Source organism: Neovison vison, chromosome 11 (genome assembly GCF_020171115.1).
Source record: "Neovison vison isolate M4711 chromosome 11, ASM_NN_V1, whole genome shotgun sequence".
Taxonomy (NCBI): domain Eukaryota; kingdom Metazoa; phylum Chordata; class Mammalia; order Carnivora; family Mustelidae; genus Neogale; species Neogale vison.
In genome coordinates this window covers 33,650,776-33,664,818 of record NC_058101.1, presented here as the reverse complement: position 1 = coordinate 33,664,818, position 14,043 = coordinate 33,650,776, and the positions used below count along the sequence as shown (strand labels likewise).

The window sequence follows — 14,043 nt, the reverse complement described above, 5'->3', positions numbered from 1 at the left end:
ACAGTCATTTAAACTTGATCCCACCTCTTTGCATCTTACAAAGTGAAACAGCTGAAAGAAGGACAATGCTTGTGAGATATACAGTACATACTGGTGGCACATACCTCATTTGCAATGCACCTGCTTGCTTCTCCAGCTCAACCATTTCTTTTGAAGGCAATGGATTTTTCTTTTGTGTTTCTGTCTTCTTCAATTTTGACATCGAATTTCTCAGTCTCAGCCATCCTGAGTTTGTCAGATGTGGTTGCAGAGGAAGGGCAGCACAGGGCGCTGGCGAACAGCATCTGGTCTGCAAAGTAGTCATCACGAGCCTAAAACCAAGGCTCTGACAAGATATTTGCATTCCCTTGTGTATCGCAGCATTATTCCCAATAGCCAAGATATGGAAACAACCCAAATGCCCACCAGTGGATAAATGGTTATTTTTAAATGTGGTACATGTAGATGATGGAATTTCATTCAGCCATGAGGAAGGAGGATATCCTTTTTTTAAAAATTAATTTATTTATTTATTTGTCAGAGAAAGCAAGCAAGCACAAACAGGGGGAGCCACAGGCAGAGGGAGAAGCAGGGTCCCCACTGAACAAAGATCCCAATGCGCGACTCGATCCCAAGACCCTAGGATCATGAAGACAGATGCTTAACCGACTGAGCCACCCCAATATCCCAGGAAGATATCTTTTCGTATGCCATATGGATGGACCTCAGGCATGTTATGTTAAACGAGGTAAGTCAAACAGAGAAAAACAAGTAGTATGTGATATCACTTACATGAGAAATCTAAAAATGTTAAATCTATAAAAAAACAGAGTATATGGTGATTACCAGAGGATGAGGGCTGAGGGGAGAAGAGTGATGGTATATAAGGGTACAAACTGTAACCAGTAAGCAAGTAAGCCAATAAGATATAATGCACAGTATAATGAATATAACAATAAATTGTACTATAATTATTATTGTGAGTGATGTGTAATAAATATCACTATACCAGGAATCATAATATATAAATGTATCAAAGTAGCACACTATATACCTTAAACTTATACAATGTTAAATGTCAGTTTTATTCAGTAAAAAAAATTGTGTTATGATTCACATACTATAAAGTTAACTCACCCTTTTAAAGTATACAGTTCAAGGGGTGCCTGGATAGCTCAGTGGGTGAAGCATCTGCCTTCAGCTCAGTTCATCATCTCAGGGTCCTGGGGTTGAGTCCCATGTTGGGCTCCCTGCTCAGCGGGGAGCCTGCTTCTCCCTCTCCAGCTCTCTCTGTTCATGTTCTCTCTCTCTCTCTCTCTCTGTGTCAAATAAATAAATCAATCCTAAAAAAAAAAAAATTAAAGGACAAACAAATTTTAAATTCAGTAGGACTTAGTATATTCACAAAGTTGGGTAGCCATCATCATCATGATCAAATTCTGGAACATTTTCATTACTCTTCCTACCCTTCAGGACATTGGCTTAAGGCGTGAGTAGCAGGCGACGGGCAGTAGTACCAGGCTCTAGCCTGTCATCTCAGTGAACCCTCTGGACTCTGGAATCCCCAAGAGAATGAGGCTTTGGGGTCAAATGGATGGGGGGTTTGGAGCACTCGACAGCTCTGGGATCTTAAGCAAGGAGCTCAACCTTTCTGTTACTTGGATTCTTTTTAACCTGTAAGATGAGAATCGTATCTACCTCCGGAGTCTTGAAAGCCTGTAAGACAAACAAATGACTAACAGCAGCGTGTCTAACACAGGGTAAGGACTCTAAAGGCACAAGCCCTTGGGCCTCCAACGTGCCAGGCTTATGCTCCACTCTTGCCTGGGGTGGCCATGTTGCTGGGGGCTCTGAGAAATTAAGTTTTACACCCAGGATCTTCCTGTTCTGGAAATCACTGCTTCAATCATTGGGTAGCAAAGAGCAAACAGCCATCCATTTGGTTCCATAATGAAATTATGTCCAGGTAAGAAGACTTTATTTCCCTCTTGATGTCTGACTTTTCCCCAGAGGGAGGTCTTTGACATGAAACACATGGCTAAAGCAACATCCTTGCTCAATCACTTGGCCTTAGGGTATTTTAACAAACTAAATAGCTTCAGGTTCAAGCAAAAAAATAAAGTGAGTGACAGCTAGGCGAATGAAAAATTCCTTTTCTTTCTCTCTCTCTGTCTCTCTTTCTCTCTCTTTTTTTCTTTGCTTCTTTCTTTCTTTCTTTCTTTTTTTTTAACCTTTTTAGCATATTGGTTAAGAGGCTTGTCTTTGGGTTGAGTCCTGACTTTGCCATTAGCAGCGTGGCTTGGATAAGTGATTGGCTTTGAACTTCAATAGTGTAAAGAAGGAAAGCACCACCTTCCTAATAGGGGGCTGCTTTAGGATGTGCTCAGCACTGTGCCTATTTTGTGTAAACACTCAGCAAATAGTAGGCAGACATTCAAGTCCCACTAAAACCTTGGAATCACCTCCTCTTCTCCTGGCCTGTCTCTGTCTCCACCACCCAGCCAGTGGTCTTTAAAATCCTTATAACTTTCTTCGTTCAGCTTTGGGGGGTTGTTTTATTCTATCTTCTATGATTTCTTCCTTCTGTAGAATAAATGGATTACATGAGAGGTTCTGAAAGTCAGAGCTTCACAGAGCGGCAGGAGCTCTTAGCTTTTTTGTGTGACATAGATCCCTTGGCAGTCTGGCGATGTCCCTATCGCCCTTTCAAGATAACACTTTCAGGGTTCCTGGGTGACTGAGTTGTTTAAGTGTCTCATCCTGATCTCAGCTCAGGTCTTGATCTCAGGGTCCTGAGGTCTAGTGCCAGGTTGGGCTCCACACTGGGGGTGGAGCCTAATAAAAAAAAGAGATAACATTTTTAAATGTAAAAACTAAAATGCATAGGATATTTTTAAAAAGATTTTATTTATTTATTTGGCAGACAGAGATCACAAGTAGTCAGAGGCAGGCAGAGAGAGAGAGAGAGGAGGAAGCAGGCTCCCCACTGAGCAGAGAGCCCAATGTGGGGCTCAATCCCAGGACCCTGAGATCATGACCTGAGCCAAAGGCAGAGGCTTAACCCAATGAGCCACCCAGGTGCCCCTAAAATGCACAGGATTAAAAAAGAAGCTGATTAAAATGCAATTATCAAAAATATGTATTTTTTTATTTATTAAGTTTTTAAAAAAATTCCAGTGTAGTTAACATACAGTGTTATATTGTTTTCAGATGTACAATATAGTGGTTTAGCAATTCTATCACTTCTATACAACACCACGTGCTCATCACGACATGTATCTTCCTTAATCCCCATCACCTGTTTCCCCCATCCTCCACCTGGCTCCCTTCTGGTGACCATCAGTTTGTTCTCTACAGTTAAGAATCTTTTCTTTGGGGACGCCTGGGTGGCTCAGTTGGTTGGACGACTGCCTTCGGCTCAGGGCGTGATCCTGGAGTCCCGGGATTGAGTCCCACATCAGGCTCCCAGCTCCATGGGGAGTCTGCTTCGCTCTCTGACCTTCTCCTCGCTCATGCTCTCTCTCACTGTCTCTCTCTCTCTCAAATAAATAAATAAAATCTTTAAAAAAAAAAAAAAAGAATCTTTTCTTTGGGGGCGCCTGGGTGGCTCAGTGGGTTGAAGCCTCTGCCTTCAGCTCAGGTCGTGATCCCAGGGTCTTGGGATCGAGCCCCACGTTGGTCTCTCTGCTCCGTGGGGAGCCTACTTCCTCCCTTCTCTCTCTCTGCCTGCCTCTCTGCCTGTCAAATAAATAAATAAAATCTTTAAAAAAAAAAAAAAAAGAATCTTTTCTTTGGGCGCCTGGGTGGCACAGTGGGTTAAGCCTCTGCTTTTGGCTCAGGTCATGATCTCAGGGTCCTGGAATCAAGCCCCACATTGGGCTTTCTGCTTGGTAGGGAGCCTGCTTCCTCCTCTCTCTCTCTCTGCCTGCCTCTGACTACTTGTGATCTCTGTCTGTCAAAAAAATAAATAAAATCTTAAAAAAAAAAGAATCTGTTTCTTGGCTTTCTCTCTCTTTTCTCTTTTTGCTCATTTGTTTTGTCTCTTAAAGTCCACAGATGAGTGAAATCGTATGGTATTTGATTTGCGCTTCTCTGACTGACTTATTTTGCTTAAGATTATACTCTCTAGCTCCATCTATGATATTGTAAATGGCAAGATTTCATTCTTTTTTATGGCTCAATAATACTAATACTCTATTTTATAACCACATCTCTTTTATCCATTCATCTATCAATGGACACTTGGGCTGCCTCTGTAATTTGTAATATAGTCATGTACATGATTCTTTTATGTGTGTGCTTCTTATTAATGTATTCAATAAGAAGATCTAGTGGCTAGTCCAATAATTACTATAATTTCAAGTTAATGATATTAATGATACATTGAAATAGCTTCAAAAACATTAATATGAAATGAAAATATCTGTGATTTCCATCAGTGACAGTCACAGACACTAACAGAAGATGGCTTTGTGGCCTACACTTATCATTAAAGAAATCGGTAAATTTCAGGTAGAAATTACTAAATGCATATGTATTTTTTTTCATATCCTTTTTGAATTGTATTCATGGACATAAGGTTAAGAACCCCTGAACTAAGCCAAGACGAACACAATCCAAAATGTCTACCGTGGTGATAGGGACATGGCCTAGGCTTTCTCACATTAACCTGCTCTACTGGCCTAGGGAAGTAGCAGGTCTTTGCTTTCCAACATGGAAGTACCACTGGGTGAAAGCATTCAGCCATCATTTGTCTGTGTAGCTTTGGGATACTCACTTTAGAATCAAGGCTGGAAAATTAAGCACTCAGGTAGGCTTTTGCCATTTGTGCCATCCGTCTGTCATGGCAGTGATAAATGAGCCTAGAGGTAGACATCTATTCCTAACATCCATTCCAATCCACCGACCAATGTTCCACACTTCATAGGTGCAACTGTCCTTTGCCCTTTCATGTTCCGTACCTCTGGCTACTCCTTGTCTTGTTCACTTACCAGACAGACACCATGAACTATGAATATGTTGGCTTGCAGAGAACATTCTCCCTCCTCCTGGGGATCCCAAAGCCTGCCCCCTTTCAGGCCTCCAACTTCCTTTAGAATCTGGCTGGGATTCTCGTTCCAGCACCGCTCCTCCTGTTGTCTCTTCTAAACTTCACTCCCTTTCTGTGTATTTTTGCAAAATGAGATGTCCTCCTGGGTCTGGAAATCTGTGACATCCGGTGCTGAAATGAAGTCTTCCTCTTGCAGAAACCATAAAGAGGGTAGGCTGTGGAGGCAAACCAGCAGCAGTTGGATTCCTGTTGCAATATTACTAGCTGTGTGCCCCTGATCCTATTACCTAAGTCCCCTCCATGCCTCAGTTTCCTCCTAAGAAAAAAATGGGAACCACTTTTCTCATAGAGTAGTTGTGAGGACTCAATCCTTTAAAGCTTGGGGAGCACCTGATGGCTTAGTCTGTACAGCGTCTCACCTGGTAGCTTAGTCTGTACAGCGTCTGACTCCTCATACTGAGGGTTGTGAGTTCAAGCCCCACACTGGGTGTGGAGCCTTCTTCTAAAAAATGAAGAGAATATTTAGGAGCACCTAGGAGGCTCGGTCAGTTAAGCAACCGACTCTTGATTTTGGCTCAAGACATGATCTCAGGGTTGTGAGATCCACCCACCCATCATGTCGGGCTCCTGGCTGGGTGTGGAGCCTGCTTAGGATTCTCTCTCTCCCTCTACCCCTCCCTCCACAACCTCATCCATTTGCTTTCTTTTTCTTTTTCTAAAAAAACTTAAAAATTTAAAAAATAAATGCTTTAAAGTTCGTAAGCTTAAAGATGCCCGGCATAGAATGAGCGTTCAGTAAATACCGCTAGTTATTTTCTCAGCCTTTGGCTATGACTGTCACTGTCAGTGAGGTTCTCCAAGGCGAATGTTTCAATATTCTTCCCACTCTGTGTTCCTGGACCATTGACTTCGGTGACAGTGAAGGGCTCCTTTTAATCTTCTGAGGCCTGAGCTAGGGAGATCAAGAAGGATCTAGAAGTTACATCATCATTGTGATCGCCATCACCATCATCATGATCACATCTGACATTTGCTGAAACTTCCTGTTATGCTGATACTTTTATGCTGTATTTAATCCCACCAACACCCCCCACAGTTCTGTGTTATTATTCTCATCCATAGTTGATAAATCAGGCTCCCAGTCACATGGATCTTTTCCCTGAATTGAGGATCATCTCTGTCTAGCCACAGGCTGCTTGCCTAAGGATGTGAGGTGACCATAGAGTAGCGTCTGAGGGGAGCTGTGGACAGCGACTATTTGTCTGGTTTTCTGCTCTACTCTGAAACCGCTCTGGTTTTCCGGACTCAGCCATCCTGAAAGAGACTTGGCTTAGAGGTGGCCATCTGGCATCGGCTCATGCAGTTTTTGTGAAGTCACATGTGGTCCCAGAGTTGCCAGGAAAAAGGATGCCTTGATGAGCCAAAATGCAAATTCTTTAGGAGAGGAAAAGTGAAAGTGAGCTTGTTCACACTGTGCAGGGCTCCAAGGAAATGACACAACTCCAGAGACACAGTGTCCTGCCACTAGGTTCCAACATATTACAGGGGCATTATTTTGCATCTGATCATAAACTTGCCTCCTAATAGTTTGCTGCTTTGACCATTATGAGAGGCAGAGGTGACCCAATATAAAAAGAAGTTGATATTTAAAATACTAAAGCTGGGTGCCTCCAGACATTAGAAATGCAGTCGTCTGGGAAGCTAGAGCAATGCGGGGATGGGAAGCATATTTTCCTCATTAATCTCCTTTGTCCCTTATCCTGGAGATAAGTTGTTCAAAGCAGGTCAAGGCCAAAAGAAGGGGATGCTTATCTAGTTCGTGCCCATCTGAAAGGATTTCTAGGACCTTAGCTAAGGTTTCTAGAGACTCTTCCTTGTCTATTTGTCTTTCCTCTTCGTTCTCTTTCTCCTTTCTTCCTCTATTTCTTATTTCGTTTCTTTCCCCTGGTCTTGCCTTCTCCAGAATGCCTGTGCCACTGTTCCGCCCATCAGCTTGCAGAGGCTTGCTTGGGGTCCCTCCATGCCTAAGGGAAGCCTGATTTTCCTCCAGCCAAGCCAAGGACTCGGTTACCTGGGCTTTGAGTGTTCTTTTCATCTATAAAGTCCTCCTCTTCCTTTTGCCTCTCCCAGACCTTGTAAATTACATTTACGATGGAGGACTGGGGTCTAAGGCCTCTAGCAATTGCTGGCATTTTAGAAGCACAATTAATGTCATCGTTTGTTGAATATTGTCTTGGGGAGTTTGCATAGGGCATTTAGAGATAGGTTTTTCTGTTTTGTTTGTTTTGTTTTTAAGAAAGACTATTTAAAAGCCCTTTAGAGGGGCACCTGTGTGGTTCAGTGGGTTAAAGCCTCTGCCATCAGCTCAGGTCATGATCCCAGGGTCCTGGGATCAAGCCCTGCATCAGGCTCTCTGCTCAGCGGGGAGCCTGCTTCTCCCTCTCTCTGCCTGTCTCTCTGCCTACTTGTGATCTCTGTCTGTCAAATAAATAAATAAAATCTTAAAAAAAAAGAAAAGCCCTTTAGAAAAACTGTTAGAAGTTAGATAAGATCCAAATATTTAGAAAATTCTAACTGAAACCTGCCTGATTTGATGCAAGCCCCATTTGGAAGCATAAGGTGAAAAATTCTAATAAATTCAAGCCAGATCAGCAGCTAATCCTCAGACCAGAGCCAGCAGACTGCAGGCTCCTCTCAGATGAGGGGAACTGAGTCATCTGTTGATAAGGCCACAGAAGGAACACACAGGCCTCTGCTTGAAGAAGGTGGCCCAACCAAAGAGCTCAAGGAGGAAGCCGAATGCCATTTGGGGGCTGTGGTGATGATTCCTTCCTTCGAAAAGGGGATCACCGAAGCTGCCAGCCCTCCTCCCCACCCCACACTGCCACCACACACTCACCTGTTCCCAAAGTAGTCCCAATTCTGGAACCTTCCTGTTTGGGTTTCTTAAGGTATCATTCAGTGGTTCTCATATTCTCCATAGAGCTCATTAAAACATATATTCCTGCCCCCCAGTCCAGAGTTTCTGACTCAGTAGATCTGGAATGGAGTCTAAGAATTCGTGTGTCAAACAAGTTCCCCAGTGATGTTGGTGATGCTGCTCCAGGGACCACACTTTGGGAACCACTGGTATAGTTCATGAGCAGGCTCTGGCATCAGATCTCTTGGGTTCAAAGACCAGCCCCATCACTCACACACAGGAGCCTCTTGAGCAAGTTAACTTTTCTGTTGTCTTAGCATCTCATCTGTTTAAAAGAAAAATAAATATAGGAATTGTACCTGCTTCCGGCTGTTGGTTGGGGGGGTAGATGAGATAATGCATGGGAAGCCATAATTGCTACACGCCAGTGCTCACTAATTCAGTGGCTGCCCGTGTGTTATTTCTCCAAACACACCAACATTGCAGAGCTGTTCTTAGGCCAACGGCCATCCTGAGTCACTTGCCCACACAGAGACCTTCCGGGCTGCTGGCATTCTGCAGGGCTTAAGGAAGCTGGACCACTTGGACTTCACCAGATGCCATTGGTCCTGAAAGCACATATACACAATTCCTCACTTCTGAGTCTTTCTTGAAGCCAGGTATCTGAAACCTGCCTTCACTGCTACTGAGCCCTCTGGCCTCAGCCTAAGCACCCATGTGAACATTTTTATCAACACACTGGTATCCTTTCATGCTCCGTGACTGAGAGACAAATAAACACGGGCCTGAGTCTCTTGCCTGCTATCCCAAGCACTAAATTTTATATTGGCTGAATTTTGCCGAGTGAATTTAGACTTCCAGCAGGCTTGGGTTGCCAGAGCCTCGGAGGCTTCTGGATATTTTGTACAATTTCCTCTTCTGTCCACTTTTACCGTTTCTAAAATTAAATTAAGAAAACAAAACAAAAACGAATCAAGGAAAACTCAGAAGAGTTCAATTGCTAGACTTGCTTTTTGTTTTTATTATCAACAATCAAGTTAATGGTACACTCTTGGAAAACTATATGCACATGTAGAAATATTTCCCTTTTAAATAGAAGCATTCATTATAACACATATAAATAAATTTGAAAATCTGAAACATAACTTATAACGCTTATGTTCACAAACAGAGTCCCAACAAGAAGAAAAAAGAAATCAGACAGACATGCACCTGATAACAAAAATATATACCATTGTCTGAACCGTGGTCTCTCTAAACACAAAGGAAGTGAAACCGTGAGAACCTTATTACTCCATAAAGACACGCCATAGAGACTACAAGAAGAGAAAAACATTATACGGTCACGTAGAGGAGACGGTCTGTACTGATATTAACACGATACAATTCAGTCACAGAACACAGTTGTAGAAAGACACCGAAAAAGTTAAAGCCTCAACATTCAACTAATATCTATAGTTTGTGCCTTTTAAAATAAAAAACAAAAAACAAAAAACGAAAAAACCAAAATCCCAACAGAGATGTCTAATCTGCTTGAAGAATGGAATCATCAATATACAGTCCATCCACCATACAGGATGTGAGTCCATTTCGGATCAAACAGAAATGCAAACCGAGACGCTTCTGCAACCTTGTGCGGACGCCTTTCTCTGCTCGGTTGATTTCTCCGCAGCCAGTTGCGTGGACTGCAATTGACTCGAATCCAAAGCAGTGCCAAAAAGTTCGGTAAAAGCTGGTGGAAGAAGAAAATGCCGGTGGGGGTGACGGGAGAGAAAAAAAGGGAAGCGCTGCGAAAGATGAGACCGTTTGCAGAGTTTGTGGATGAAAAGGCATCTCATGTATAGGGCATCTTTCCAGGGCCGAGTGGCTGCAAAGAGTCGGGGTTGGGAGTTGCCGCTGTGTGGGGTTGGGATGCGCTAATGGCGGGATGGTGTCTGGCGAGGTGGGACAGGCAGGCGGGAGCGAGGAAGTCACCTTGGCCGCGGGGACCGTCCGCTCGAGTCGTCGCCCGCGGCAGCGCGAACCCAAGGACAGGAGGGGAAGGAGGGCTGAAGGCATCCCGTCCGCACTCTCCCTTGAGGAGGAGCCCCAAGGCGGTGGGCTGTCAGGAGGGGTCCACGAGACCGACCCGGCTAGCTTCAGCCTCCCTTCTCCCCACCTTCCTTGTTTCCTCTCGGATTTTAACACCTTTCCGGGTGGATTGTTGGTTTGTTTTTGAAGTGATTGCTGCCTTCCTGATTTTTTTTTTTTCCAATTTGGGGGATTTTTTTTTTTTTTCTCTTTTTCTAAGCAAGTCACTGAGTCGGTTGTGCTCCCTTCCCTCCCCATTCATCTCTCCCTGTCACCTGCTCGGGCCTCAGACACACATTCCCCGAGACAGACAGACACCGACACGCAGACACAGCCCCCCTGAGAGTGCCCCCGAGCCCGGCCGCCCGCGCTGCTCGCACCTCGCGGTCAGCAGGCGGAGCCCTGGCCGGTCTGCGAGGCCCCTGAGGCAGGTGCGAAGCTAGGGAAGTTTTGAGTTTTGATTTGTTGGGGGTTTGGGGGAGGTGTTCAGGATGGGGGGGTAGGAGTGGGGTTGAAATGGGGGCGACGCCGTGTTCTCTTTATTCTTATCGCGATGACGTCAGGCCCTCCGTGGAAAGCTTCGGCAGCAGCGACGACCGCAGCCTGGAGCCCACCCGCTCGCCCGCCCGGCCCGGCCCGGCCCGGCTCGCCCGCCGCCGCCGCCGCCGCGCGTCCCAGATCAGAACATACTGCTCTTCACTAAGGCGGCTTTGGCGCCGTTGGGTCTTTGGAGGGAAGATAGGACGCTGGCGAAGGGGCCCCCGAGCGAATCCGGGATGGAGGTGATGGGGCCCGGGCCGGGAGCCCAGCCTTGTCCAGGGCCCCCGGCCGCCGCCAGGCCCCCGGCCGCCGCCGCCGCCGCCGCCGCCGCCGCTGCCGCCGCCGCCGCTGCCGCCGCCGCCGCGCCGCCCTTGCCGGGTTCGCCTCCCGGGCCCCCGGGCCCCGCCGCCCCCGGGGCTCCTGCCGGGCTGGGCCCGCCGCCGCCGCCGCCGCTCGCGCCGCAGCTGGGAGTGGGGTTGGGGTTGGGGCCGGGGCCCCCCGTGCTGTCCGGGTCGGTGCTCTTGGCCTCTTTGCTCTCGTCGTCCCGGGACGCGTCGGACTTCTTCCCCGAAGAGCCGTTCTTGGCCGCGGCCGCGGCTGCTGCTGCCGCGCGCTCCTGCTTGCGGAACTTGGCGCGGCGGTTCTGGAACCACACCTGGCCCGAGAGGAGAGGAGAGGCGGTGAAGCAGGGAAAGGATGAAGGGAAGGGGGAAGCAAAGCGCGGGTTAGGACGGCCCACGTTTCATTTCGGCTTGTTTGAAAGTCCAAGCGCCGCGGTACACCCCGCCACCAAGTCTGCCCCCTCCCTTGTCGTCCTTGCGTCTTCGGAGAAACTTTCTTAGGGTCACCTGAGCATTCCAGGGAAATGACTGCTTGCAGGACAGGCTAAAAGGCCCCAGGTCCCAGAAAGGCCCTAAAACGGAAGCCTTTATTCTGGCGGGCCTTGAACCACCCCACAGTCGCCATACCCCCCACGCCGCAGGTCTAAGGTTAAACGCTAATTGGTAGAAGGAGGAGGGGGGGTCCCTGGTTTGATGCTCGCTGCCCATCCTGGCCTTTGGGCCTGATACACCGTACAATGGGGCTCACCTGGAAAGGCGCCTTGGCCAGCTCGTGAGTGCACCTGTTTCCCTAAAAGGTTAGAGTTAGCCGCCCGTTCGTGACCTTCATGGAGTCACAGCCCCTTTGCCAATGGGATCCAAGCCATAGTTACCGGGAAAATGCACCTCTACTCCATGGTTTCAAGTTAAAAGAGCTTGAGCGAGGAGGCAGAAAAAAACCAAAAAACCCCAAGTCTAATACGGGGGCAAAGTCTGCACTCCTCCCACAAGGCACCTCCTGTCCTGCAAAAGCCTTGCTCGTTCACGTCCCAAGACCCCGAAAGTCTCTACAGGACTACACGGGGTGGGGAAAGCTTTGCAGCTGTGCACAGATAAACGAGCGCGCGCACCCTAACCCTTCCTCGCGCACACAGTCCCTCCGAACTTGGCCTCTATTCAGCCCTGGGTCCCGGGGCCTTGTCTTTGAAAAGCCCGGGTATTCCGAACCTTCAGGAACACCGCCCGGTCCCCGCCACCGTACCGTACCGGGCCCGGGGCGGCGAAGCAGGGTCGGTTTGTGGGCGCGCGTACCTGGACTCGCGCTTCGGTGAGGTCGATCTTCAGGGCCAGCTCCTCCCGGGTGTAGATGTCGGGGTAGTGCGTCTCTGCGAAGACCCTCTCCAGCTCCTTGAGCTGCGCACTAGTGAACGTGGTGCGGATGCGCCGCTGCTTGCGCTTCTCGTTGAGGCCGCCGTGGTCGGTGAAGAGTTTGTAAGGAACTGGAGGGAGACAGAGGGGACAGAGTGTGAGCAAAACTGTCTGGAGCGCGAGAGCGCCGCGGAGCCGGAATGTGGGGACTCCGAGGTCAGGTAGCACTAGAGCGGCCACCGACGCCGGCGCGGGGGACTGGCTGACAGTCGCTGCCGAGAAAAACCGAGCGAATCAGTTGGATACCGAAACCGGCGAACTGCGGGCTTTGGCGGGCTCCCTCTTGGCACAAACGCCTTTGGGTGGGTTGGAAGAGCTCACCGGGGACGGCCGAGGGCCGGGACGCGGGATAATGCTTTGGTGAGGAAAAGCCAAAGAGGAAAAAAAGTCCAAAAACATCAGTCGGAGCATCAGGGAACCGGGGAAGAAGTTACCCAATACTCCCACGGCTGGAACTTTTCAGTTCTCAGAAGTTGACCCTGCCCAAAAGTTAGGGGACAGTGCTGCAAAAAAATAATAATAAATTAAAGAAATAATCATAAAAATGACCAGCCCAAAAGGTGTGAGCCGCTGTCGGTTCTTAAAAAAAGAGAGAGACACTGCCAGTAATGAGCTTTACTCTTTGTTATTTAATTATTTTCTAAGCTTTACGTCTCATCGCAAAGTAAATAAATTATGCCTATCATTTTGGCAGCTTAAGATAATTTTGTTGGCGGTTCGGGTGTGACTAGGATAGTGTAACCCTGTAAGTGAATTACCCCTCCCTGCAATCGCTTCTAACGTGATAAATTCTTTCATTTGTGTAAGCAAATTTCGTTTGGTAAATACTAAACACATTTCCATTTTCAAATGCAATCAAGGCTTCCTATATACGAGCGGAAAGGCGGCTTCCTCCGCTGAGAAAGCTGGCGGTCCTTACCTGCGGCGTACGGACTGCTCTGGTGGTCCCTGAGGGTGCCGAGGCTGCAGGATCCCGGCGTGAGGGACGGGCAGCCGGACGTGGCCCCAAAAGTGGTCCTTATCGGGTTATACTGGAAGCCACTGGCCTGGCTGCAGGAACTGAAGTCAGCATAGGCTGAAGCCAGGCTCGAGGTGTCCATCCCAGCCATACAGGACTCGTAGGCAGAGGAATTGAGGTAAGAATATTCCATTTTATACATTGAAAAGGCTCTGGATGGCTCAGCCAAGTGGAAAAATGAAATAAAAGATGGGTATGGAGAAGGTGGCTGGAGTGGGGAGATGTGCACAGCTCAACGCCTGCCTCCAAACTGGCCTCCTTACTACCAGCAGAGCCTAGTTTTATGAAAAAGCCTCCTATGAGATGCCTTGTCTGAGGTCTCTAGAGCATATAGTCCTCATAATAAACTTGGCTCTTTCCACTTGGACAATAGCAAAGCGGTTGGTCTTATTGCTGGCGCTTTTTACATGACAATAACTCATCCGTCTATTGGGCTGGCACTGGGGAACTGAGCTGTCCAACCTCCCTATCATTGATTCCTGCATCTCTAATTAGAATTTAATACCACACCATTACGCACCGAGCCCCTGATCCTCCCTTCTAACCAGCTCCCTGCCCTTTAATTCAATCACACTACTTGGAAATAATGAAAGTTGGGTGACGATTCTCCCTGATCCAATTTCCCCGAGCTTTTAAGCCTTTTTAACTGATCATATACCTTAGGCATAAATTGAGATAGTGTGTGTGTTTTCCCCCTTCTTCGTCCTCTTTTTTTTTT

General features: G+C 47.4%; 1 protein-coding gene across 1 annotated transcript; it reads right to left on the bottom strand.

Moving 5' to 3' along the window:
• Positions 1-10,698: 10,698 nt before the first annotated feature.
• On the bottom strand, positions 10,699-13,467 carry PHOX2B (paired like homeobox 2B). The gene is made up of 3 exons (XM_044224487.1): positions 13,227-13,467; positions 12,191-12,378; positions 10,699-11,214 (listed from the first exon to the last, which is right to left on the bottom strand). The coding sequence occupies exons 1-3, from the start codon at positions 13,465-13,467 to the stop codon at positions 10,699-10,701; spliced, it is 945 nt and encodes a 314-aa protein (XP_044080422.1).
• Between the last annotated feature and the right edge of the window lie 576 nt (positions 13,468-14,043).